This window comes from Gekko japonicus, unplaced genomic scaffold (assembly GCF_001447785.1).
Source record: "Gekko japonicus isolate JY-2015 unplaced genomic scaffold, Gekko_japonicus_V1.1 scaffold5492, whole genome shotgun sequence".
Lineage (NCBI taxonomy): Eukaryota > Metazoa > Chordata > Lepidosauria > Squamata > Gekkonidae > Gekko > Gekko japonicus.
Window position 1 is genome coordinate 11,476 of NW_015170431.1, and position 11,586 is coordinate 23,061.

The following is an 11,586-nucleotide window of genomic DNA, read 5'->3' on the forward strand; positions in this document are numbered from 1 at the left end:
AGTTAAATCCTTGCAAGGCATGGATGACGTTGGTCATGAAGATAGGCTCTGGTGGGTCGCCATGTTGGCCTCAAGCAGCAGAAGAAAGTTTGAGTCCAGGGGTACTTTTAAGACCGACCAAGTTTTATTCGGGGTATAAGCTTTTGTGTACACACCCACTTCTTCAGATACACTGAAAATCTCAAGCGACAGAACAAAGTCTGAGTCCAGGGCACCTCTAGGACCAACACAGCGCACACAAAAGCTGCTACCCAGAATAAAACTTGGTTGGTCTTAAAGGTGCCACTCGGGACTCGAACTCTGTTCCCCTGCTTCAGACCCACCTGACAACCCACCCGATTCTACAGGCTGTCAGGGCACTTTCATTGATTACTATAACGTGCTCTATCTGGAGCTGCTCTGAAAGTAATGTGGAAATGTCAATGAGTGAAAAATTTGTTGTTGTTGTTCAGTCGCACAGTCGAGCCCGACTCTTCACAACCCCATGGACCAGATCACGCCAGGCCTTCCGGTCTTCCACCGTCCTCTGAAGTTGCCTCAACTTCATGTTCGTTGCATCTATGACACTGTCTGACCATCTCATCCTTTGCCATCCCCGTCTTCTTTTGACCTTCAATCAGTGAAAAATGCTGCAGCCCATTTATGAAGCACCATGAGCCACCATCGGCACACTATGCCCATCTGGAAACAACATCTCTGACTTCCTACTAGCTTGTAGGGTCGATGTAAGGTGCTGATGATTGCCCACAAAGCCCTTCACAAACTGGGACCCTTGTATTTGAAGTACTGCATTCCCCTGAACAGAACCACACGCCCTGTGAGGTCCTCGCAACAGCTGCTTCTAGTAGGCCCATCTGCTCCCACCATGGAAACTTTTGCAGCCAGACACCACAGTTGGGCACACGGCCCTCACGCTCCGGAACGGGCTTCCAGAAGAAGACCGGAGGGCACCTTCTTCGCTACCCACCCGGAGGCAGCAGAAAGCACAAGCAGTCCTTCAGAGGACGTCTTTTTGTTGACCAACAATCCTGTCTTAGCAGTTTGTAGACTGATAGAAACTGGCTGTGGTTTTGCCTTTTTAAAATTCTGTTTTAAGGCAGTGGTATTTTTAATGAACTGATTGCTGGCCACCTCAAGTGTATGGAACAGCAGGATACTTTAAAAAACAAATAAATAATAAAACTGACTTGAATGGTTAGCAATAGCTCTGTTTTCTTTCAACATTTTAATACATTTCTTCTGCTTCACACGTTCTTGTATTATATATTCTCCACTTGTATCCTGCAATCAATCTATTTAACTTTTTATCTATAAGAAATGTCATATTTCTTTTTTGCAGCATTATAAGTATGTTAACAGAGAGAAACTTTACTTCATTACCATCTATAGTTGCACCTGGATTCTTCCACACTAAAGCCCAAGAAATTATGTTCTCAGGTTTTTTTTTTTAAATCCCTTGATGCTTTCCTGTTTCTAACCCCTCAGAATTAATCAGTTTGTTTGAGTTGAAATACTTTGTTTAGAGTAAAGTAAACCAATCAGTCCTGTAAATAATCCCTCTAACAATAATCAAGTTATCAACTTCTATTCATTCCAGCTGTACTTTGTACTTGTTCTATTTCTATTTGTACTTTCTTATCCTGTCCTTGTTCCACGGAGCTCAGAAGAGCACAGGCAGTTTTCTCCTTCCCTCCATCTTACTTGTTGTGGTTGTTGTTCAGTTGCACAGTCGAGTCCAACTCTTCGCGACCCCATGGACCAGATCCCGCCAGGCCTTCCGGTCTTCCGCCGTCCTCTGAAGTTTGCTCAACTTCATGTTCGTTGCATCTATGACACTGTCTGACCATCTCATCCTTTGCCGTCCCCGTCTTCTTTGACCTTCAATCTTTCCCAGCATCAGGGTCTTCTTCTCCAGTGAGTGCTCCCTTCTCATTGGGTGGCCAAATTATTGGAGCTTCAGTTTCATTATCTGGCCTTCCAGGGAACAGTCAGGGTTGATTTCTTTTAGGATTGTCTGGTTTGATCTTCTTGCAGTCTTACTTACCTCACAGTAACCACCCTGCAAAGTGGGTGAGGCTGAGAGAGAGCAACAGGCCCAAAGTCTCCCACTGAGCTTCCGTGGCGTAACAGGGATCTGACCTGGGCTTCCCACATCCTGGTCCAACACCGAGCAGTCTGCCTGTCTTCTAAATCCATTACTCCCGCCTCATTTCCACCTTCATAAACTCCTCTCCTACTTTCTCTTCTAACAGCCATATTATACATTATTACTTCCTTGAATCTTTCCGTCCTTTAACGTCTTTATGTTCTTCTGACCTAGAATCTACAATCTTCCCTCTCGTTGGATGCATTTCTTTCTCTGTTGCCTCCTTTTCCGCCTGTCTGTCATTCCTTCTCCGAGCCCTTTGTGGCTGAAGGAGTGGCCAAAGGTGAAAGAGGACCCCTTGCACGTGCTGCCGTGCTGTCTCTACCTGTGAAAGCTTACAGAGAATGCAGAAGCAAGTCCCCTGCCTCTGAAAGCCCTCTGCTACCACCAGAACTGCATTTGTCTTGAAAGATACCAGAGGACTCCTTCCTTCCTGGTTCGATGCAAGGAGCAGATCCCTTCGGAAGTCTGCATCTGTAGAGATGACTGAAAGGTGCAGAACTAGAGTGGGAAGCATATCTAAGCCAACCCGCCCCTGTGAGACACATCTATCTGCCCAGCAGCATGCACACACACACACCCAAAATTACTTAACCCCCAGAACCCACAAGCAGCAAGCAAATGTACCAGCAAAGACAAACCACACTCTGCTGGGTAAAACACAACTGGAAAGAAGACAGCATTGCCAGCCTCCAGGCGGGGCCATACAACAGTGTGTTTATACCCCGCAGAATTCCCTCCTCTCATAGGCCACACTCCAAATCTTCGGGAATTTCCCAACCTGGAGTGGGCGACCCTAAAAGGAGGAGAGGCAGGATGTCCTCCTAGCTGTGACAGCAGGAAACACCTCCTCACCCGAAGGTCTCAACCAATCTTAGGCACAGACATGAATGGTTTTTACCTGGTTGATTACGATTCCAGTGGGTGTACGTGACTTCATCCCCACTCAGCCAATGGAAAGACCCCGTTTCGTTTATGTCCTGCAGCGCAGTCCAGAAATACTCATCCTCCCAGCTGTAAATGAGACTGTTCACGTAGGCCTGTTCGAACCTTGTCCAGGAAAAGAAAAGGATGTCGTGAATCACCACCTCACCACATCCCCCAGCCAGCATTTTGTATCGGGGGTGGGGCCCTGCTCCCCCCAAAGACAACAAAAAGGCCAAGTGCCCAGCACAGTTTTGCTACCAAGGACTCTCAACAGAACAGCAGGGGGTCCTGTCGCTCCGTGGGTTCCGCACACACCTGTTCGTGATGGTGAGCAGAGTAGCCCCATAGTCCATGCATATCTTCCGAGCTTCTGCGTACTTGATGTGCTCATCTCCTAGCCAATAGCAAGACGGTGTGTGCCACTTCCAGCCCTGGAAAGAAAGCAAGGGAAAAAGAACAACCAAATCAGCCTCTTGCCATTGTTTGCCCAAATAAGCTGTCACACATTAGGGGTATAAACAGCAAGGATTTGACTTGGGTCGCGAAGAATCGGACTCAGCTGTACGACTGAACGACAAGAAGATATTGTCCCACTTTGCTTGGGCTTGGCTTGTTTGTTGTGCTTTCCTTACTCGTCTAGCACCTTCAGAATCTACTGTCTTGATACACCTAAATAAAATGAATACATTTATCGCAGTCCACTACAGAGGCTGCTTAGGCAAGCTCGTACCTCTGGAAAAGAGGCTACTGTTAGAACAGAATGTGGGGAAATGTTTCAAACAAGGATTTATTTTATTTAGGCCCAAGTGTGAAAGTTAAACAATGAAGAAATTTGACTGGAAGAAAATTGATTCCTTTGAAATGTGGTGTTGGAGGAGGGCTTTATGGAGAGCCAGTTTGGTGTAGTGATTAAGAGTGGCGGACTGTAATCTGGAGAACCTGGTTTGGTTTCCCACTCCTCTACATGCAATCAGCTGGGTGACCATGGGTCTATTGTGCGTTGCGTGTAGCACAGCGTGTCTGCTTCTAGCCAGCAGTAGTCAGCCACCAGGACTATTTCAGCCACTCCAACTCACCAGCCACTCACCAGCACTCAATTTCAGAGTAAGCTCTGTATAGCACCACACAAGACAGTCCTGTGGTAAACGATATACAGAATTTATTTACAATACTTACAGTCCGCTGACAAAGTGCTCCGCCAATCACCATTACACGAGAAGAGAATGAACAGGGCTGCACTTGTCCAGTTATATACATACAGCGTCCAATCAGCTAAGTGCTGACTCATTGTCACTGACCTCATGCCTTATCAGGTCTTAACCGGTCAGGATCAGTTTCCAGCAGCTTGCCTGCTGACACATAGATCACCATGATCTGACAGCTGGATATTAAACATCCGACAGGGTCAGTCACAATTCTCTCAGAGCTGTTCTCTCAGAGCTCACTGAGCCCCACCTACCTCACAGGATGTCTGTTTTGGGGCGTGGAAGGGAAGGTGACTGTAAGCTGCTCTGAGACTCTGAGTGAAGGGCACGGTATAAATCCAAGTCCTCTTCCTTCCCACCAAAAAGACAAATAAGTAGTTTGTAGATCAAATCAAGCCTGAACTCTCCCTACATTTTGAAATGACTTGAAATGCAGATTGAATTGGAATGCAGATTGAGCCTTTCCAGTCTGTAGGCCATTGTTTTGTTTTCCATATTTGTTGTTCCATATATGTTCCATATTTGTTTCCATATTGTTTTGTTTTCCATATTTGTTAAGACTTTGATAGACTCCATTCCCATGGCTTGTAATAGCTCTATTGCTATCCCATCTACTCCTGGTGATTTGTTTATCCCAATTGCTCTCCACGCAATTTCACTTCACTTTCTAAAACTGTAGGTTCTTCTTCAAAATCTATTTCTGTCACCTTTTGCTTCTCATCTGTCTTTCACAATTTTAAGAGTTTCATCAGTCATCCATCGAGGGTTTTCATTTCTTTTGGTTACAGGAATAGTCTTTGCACATTCTTCCTTGATAATATCTCTGGTTTTGGCCCATAGTTTCTCCAGTTTGCAGTGTTCTTAGAACACCCCTTGTATAGGCTTCTTGAGAAGTTCAGGGCAGCTGTCTATCTTAGCTTTATTCTTCTCAGTGCCAGTGCAATTCAAGTTTCAAGTTTATTCAACAGCACACAGACCACACACTATAAAACAAAAAAATTAAGAATCAGAAATCGCAATCAAACAGAGGTTTGCTATGTCCACAATACAGTTTATACAGAGGCTACTCAGAAGTAATCTTAGTCTTGAGGTATCAGGAGTGGCAGAGTACTTTAATAGCCATTTTCCAAGAAATCTCTGGCTGCTGCATACTTTGGACAGTAGAAAAAGATATGGGACAATGAATCAACCACTGTCAAAGGGCATTCACAAAAGCGCTGATCTGAAGGTGTCTTGAGGAAACGATCCTTCATCCAAGCTGTTGGTAGCACATCATAGCATGTGGTCATATATGACCGCCTCAGTTTTGGAACTACCAGCATATTGAGACAGTGAGGCGGGTCAAATTGGGTTGGATGCTTAATTCCCAGATGAAGTGGAGAACATTTCCGTCTAGCATCTTTATAGAGGAAGTCCCAGTCCTGTTTAAACAGTTTCTCTATAAGCAATGCTCGTCTTCTTTCTGTTAGATTGTTTAACTTTTGTAAGCCCAATTGGTTAATTTTCATATCCACAGTTCTGCACCATTTTGCCCAACAGCGCTCATGGGATGCTGACGTGGTGAAAGCTGGAAGATCTTCAGAATTTAACAGTCTGAGGGAGGGAGCTTCCGGTTTCGACGAGAGAGGACGCAGGGACTTTGAGCTCTGAGCGTCCAGATACTCTTTCACCTTAATATTGGACTTAAAAACAACCAAAAGTTCTTCCATAAAGAAAGAACTTTAGCAGGGGACTTGGGCTTCCACCTGGAGAAGTGGCAAACCTCCAGCTGACTATATCTTTCCAAATTAATGTTGAAATGTTTGGGAGGCCCAGTTCGAGTTGTGTGACTGAGGAAGCTATACATGATGGTAAAGCAAGTATTTTACAAAAGAAGGTCATCTGAAGTTTATCAAGTAGTTCTATTGGGCCCAGGAACCAAATCTGAGAACCATAAAGCAGGTGTGGTAACAACAAGTGCCTTAAATGCCTTCAAAAGTGCTGACATATACTGAGCTCCTTGAATGAAGAAAAACTTCCTTAAAGCCAACAGAGCTAAGACGTTTTCTGCTTAAGGTATTGAATATGTTTAAATCAAGATAAAATTGGACTGGAACACAATTCCTAGGTATCTAAATTCACTGATCACTTGTAATTTATACGCACCAACTTTCCATCTTTTGTTTAATCCTTTTGTTGATTTTGTAAACACATGATCTTAGATTTATTTTCATCTATCTCCAAAAGTTCGCTATTAGAGCAGGTGATAAATGCTTTCATAGCGTGCTTTAGACTGGTCTGGGTCCTAGAGAGCAAGAAAAGGCCATCAGCATATAACAAGGCAGGTACTGGGCAATTTCCTAGGCATGGTGCATGGGTGGAAATGCCTTGTAAGCTTGAGACAAAGCCATTTAAATACAGATTAAATAGATTAGATGCAAGGACACAGCCCTGATGGACACCTCTTTGGACAAGTGTTGGATTTAATACAAATCCCAAATTGTTTAATTTAACGCATAATGAGTTTTCAGAATAAAGGTTCATAATTAGTTTTAGCAACCTCCTGGGTAGACACGCAGAATTTAGCCTGTTCCATAGTCATGCATGAGACGCGGAATCAAAGGCAGCCCTTAAATCAATAAATGCTGCATATAAGGAACCACGTGCGTCTAACACGGATTTGCTTATCAATGAGGCCAGCATAAAACAATGGTCCACGCAAGAGCGACCCTTTCTGCAGCCTGCTGGCTCATCGCCCATTACTTTCTCATTATCTATCCAGTGTAGCAGGGGTTTTTTTGCAAGAGCGATGCATACAGCTTACCGATTACTGCCAGAAGACTGATTGGACAATAATGGTTTGGATCATTTTTTTCTCCTTTTTTATATATAGGTGTACTCAATGATGTCTCCCAAATATCTCACATAATTCCATTCTGATTTACCAATAAGGGTGCAAGCACTTGGGCCCACCAGTCAGGGGCTATCTTCAAAAATTCAGCACAGAACGCAACAAGGCCAGGAGACCTCCCCAGTTTGGTGTAGTGGTTAAGTGCGCGGACTCTAATCTGGGAGAACCGGGTTTGATTCCCCACTCCTCCACTTGCTCCTGCTGATGTGACCTTGGGTCAGTCACAAGATCTGGCACAGCCATTCTTGAAAAAGAGCAGTTTGCGTCACAGCTCTCTCAGCCCCACCGACCTCACAGGGTGTCTGTTGTGGGGAGGGGAAGGGAGAGGAGTTTGTAAGCCGCTCTGAGACTCCAAGTGAAGGGCGGGGTAAAACAATCTCCTCCTCCTCTTCTTCTTCTTCTTCGTCTTCTTCTTCTTCGCTTTAATCATAGTAGGTAACAGGTCCCATTTTGGGGTTTGCTCGAGATTGATTTCAAAACCCAGACTTCCGGTTTGAGATTGTGCTTCCTGTAAAGATTCTCCTGGGTAGTGCTTCTCCTGGGTAGTTGGTGATATGGGAGTTGCAGTTTTGTTTGTTGGTTTTAATATTGGAGTGATTAAATGCCAGAGAGACATATTTGGTTTCCCTTTAGTAGCTGGAATGATCTTGTCTCATAAAGATTCCACAGACGTGCCAACGCAATTCAGGCCAGCCACGCTGCCGAGGTCTACTGGATGTCCCTTCTTGTTTAGTGCGTTTGACCCACATTTGTGTAATCCACCTTGAGTATCGGTAAGACAGAGAGACTATATAGAATACAAAAAATAAATAGTGGTGATCCTAATTAGAAGCCATCCCCACTGTAAAAGAAAACAGATGACGTTGAGATCACATAGGGCTGGACTGTATGTTCACCTCAATGGACTCTTCCCGGTCAAAACACCAACGATTTCTTTTCTTGAGAAAGAAATTAAATAAGTGGGGACTGGGCATGGTCTGGGCACCAAGGCTGGCACTCAGATCACACAGGCTCAGGAGGTGGTGGCGGCTACAAGCATGGACGGCTTCAAAAGGGAATTAGATAAGCATATGGAGCAGAGGTCCATCAGTGGCTATGAGCCACAAGGTATAGATAGGGACTCTGGGGCAAGGGATGCTCTGTCTCCTTGGTGCTTGGGGGAGGGCTCCTAGTGTCCTGGCCCCACTGGTGGACCTCCTGATGGCCCCTGGTATTTCTGGCCACTGTGTGACACAGAGTGTTGGACGGGATGGGCCTTTGGCCTGATCCAACATTGGCGTCTCTTATGTTCTTAACGACTTCCTAGAGAGCCTCAGGTGCACGAGGCAGAAGTGGACCAGTTTCCTTTCCTTGACTTTTTAAGCTTGCCTGCCCATCTAACCTAACTTTGGTGTCATTTTCAAAGCCTCCGCAACAAATCACAGTGGCTCCAAGGTTTAGGAAAAAGGGAAAGTGCTTCAGGGCAGTTTTAAAGACACCGAAATCTCCTCCGTCCCCCACCCAAGTGGCCGACAGCCAGCTCTCAATCAGAGGCTCTTTCGAGAGAGAGCGCACAGTCTTTCCCTTGTGCAAGGAAGCTCAGACTCCACCACCGCTGCTTTCATAACGCAGGCTTTGTTGATGTTGGAACCTCTTCGCAGTCGGACACACAATAGGGGCTGTTCACTGCTGAAGCAGCACAAATGGGCCAACTGCAGGGGAATCTAGGGATGGAGATCCTGAATGCTTCTTCGGGAGGCAACCAGAGCGCCCACTGCTATGAAGCAGCACGTGAGAGAAAGCTACGGCACGGGCCTGGAGAGCCGGCTCCGTCAGAGGAAAGCCAGGGGCAGGGGCGGGGGCAGGGGGGGAATGTATGGACGGGAATCCAGAAGCATCACTTCTCCCAAACAGGATGGAGGAGACCAATGTCCCCTCTAAGCTGTGGAGTCTTGTGAGCAAAAATTCTACTTTGTGAGCTACTGGCATTAAAGTGGTGAGTGAGCAAATTTGGCTACTGCATAAATTAATTTGCTCTGGAGCCCTCCTTCCCGAGCTAAGGCAAAAATGTGTAAGCCGGAGGCTAAAAAACTGTGAGCTGGCTCACACTGACTCAGCTTAGAGGGAACACTGGAGGAGACCTCTTTCCTGCACTGCCTTCCAGCTGCAGCAGAAGCCAGGGGCTGATCGGCTCCGGGTCTGTCTCAAGACAGGCATCCAATAGCCTCCCCCCCCCCAAATTTGCCCTTGCAAGGTTGTCAACCCTCTCAAACGTTAGAAGCTGCTTGTAGAGAGCAGCAGATAAGCTCCCCTCCCTTCTCCCAAGAGCCGACGGAGGCATTTCCTGCCTGGGGCACACAAGGTGTGGGTGAGAGACTGTGGGGGGGGGGCCTGTGACAGAGAGAGCCCCCTGCTCTCGCTTCTGCTCCCTCCCGTGGAGAGGGAGGCTGAGCCTCTTTCCTGCACTCCCTCCTCCCACCCACAATTCCCCAGGGTGCACGGGAGGGGGCCACATTTGCCACCAGCCTGGCGGAGGGCCGAGTGCGTTGCCAGCAAGGGGCTCCTAGCAGATTCATCCGCAGCCGAAGGGAGAGAGGCCAAAGGCAGCTCACCCCTGCTGGATACCCGTTATGCTCCTGTGAGTGGCTTGGCAGCCGACTCCGCAGTGAACGTTACCGTTTTGGGGGAGCTGGCACCTGTGCTCTGCCGCTAGGACAATGGGCCCACGGCCAACTCTCTGTAGCTGGGCGAGTGTGTAAGGAGGCCGACAGCAGGAGGGTGGGACTGCTGAACTGACGCGGAAAGGAGAAGAGAGGGGAATCCTGGAGGCGAGCCTTTAGCCGGTCTCGCGGTGCTGCCTGTGAGGCACGCATCCGCTCAACCACTCAAGCACATCAGTTTGCGCCATGCCAAAAACATCCCCATGGCTGCTGCAGAACAAGAGATGTGGGCTGCTGGTGGTCTTGCTGGGTTCTGCAGACCAGAAACGGAGCAGGCCAATGACCGAGGATATCCGGTACAAACACACATGAGGCCCAACGTGTTACTATTAGGGATGCTAGAGAAGGAAGAGAGGGAGACGGGCCTGCCCAGACATACTTCTGAGAGGCTTCTGTTCAAATTCCTGCCCGGCTTTAAGTTTGCGAGACATGGTTTGGGGCCAGCCAGTTCCCCTCAGACTAATTCCCCCAAAACAGGAGTTACAGTAGAAGAGAGCAAGAGTCAAGTAGCACTTTAAAGGTTGACAAAATTTGTGAGTCACTGCTCACTTCTTCAGATACAGCTAGAATGTGAGTCCATCTTTCCTATATATATATTGGGAAGTGGAGTGATTTCAGATGCTGAATGACATTAGCAGGGAAATGACAATAGCAGATGTGATTGGATTAGGTGTGAAATGCAGAGAGGTAGTAGGCATGGAGAAATCAGCATTGGTAATGAGACAGGAAGCCAAGGTCTTGATTCAGTCCAGGTGGATGCATTGTCTTGAGCTTCATTATCAGTTGCAATTCAGCAGTCTCTCTTTCTAATATTCCTTTGAAATTCCTCTGTAAGATACTTTTAGGTCAGCAACTGAATGTCCTGGGAGGTTACACTGTTCCCCCCAGTGGTTTTTGAATGTTGTGGTTTCTGATGTCACACTTAAGTCCATTAATTCTTTGTCAAAGGGACTGGCCTGTTTGTCCAACACAGACGGTGGAAGAGCATTGTTGACACGTGACGGCATAAATCACACTAGAGGATGAGTAGGAGAATGAACCTGAGATGGTCTGGCTGATGTCGCTGGGTCCAGTGATGGTGTTGCCAGGATCTATGTGAGAGCAAAGTTGACATCTTCATTTGTTGCAGGCCTTGGTACTGTTAAGTAGTTTTGTCATTGTGCGTGAGAAGTTGCTTTAGGTTAGCAGGCTGTCTGTAAGCAAGAAAAGGTCGCCCCTCCAGTGCCTGTGTGAGCCTGCTACACATAAATTTCTGCTGCTACAGACAGACTAACACGGCTACCCATCTAGAAGTAACACTGACAGAGGTGACAGATGTGACCTACAGTGCAATCCCAAACAGAATTACACCCTGCTAAGTCCAGTGAAGTCAATAGCCACAGAAGGGCGTAACTCCGCTTTGGACTGCACTGAAAATGTCGAGACAGTGTGTGACTGCAATAAAGAAGGCCAATGCTATGCTGGGGATTATTAGGAAGGGTATTGAAAACAGATCAGCCAATATCATAATGCCCCTATATAAATCAATGGTGAGACCTCATTTGGAATACTGTGTGCAGTTCTGGGCGTAACACTGACAGAGGTGACAGATGTGACCTACAGTGCAATCCCAAACAGAATTACACCCTGCTAAGTCCAGTGAAGTCAATAGCCACAGAAGGGCGTAACTCCGCTTTGGACTGCACTGAAAATGTCGAGACAGTGTGTGACTGCAATAAA

The 11,586-nt window shown here is 46.7% G+C and overlaps 1 protein-coding gene across 1 annotated transcript in view; it reads right to left on the minus strand.

Annotated features, from left to right (window-relative positions):
• The window catches only part of LOC107116405 (C-type mannose receptor 2-like), a gene marked incomplete at its 5' end in the record, with an annotated part of 44,025 nt that overhangs the window by 9,478 nt on the left and 22,961 nt on the right, over positions 1-11,586 (minus strand). Inside the window, 2 exon segments of the mRNA XM_015418302.1 lie at positions 3,048-3,196; positions 3,389-3,504. Of these exon segments, the coding sequence (XP_015273788.1) occupies positions 3,048-3,196; positions 3,389-3,504 (265 nt within the window).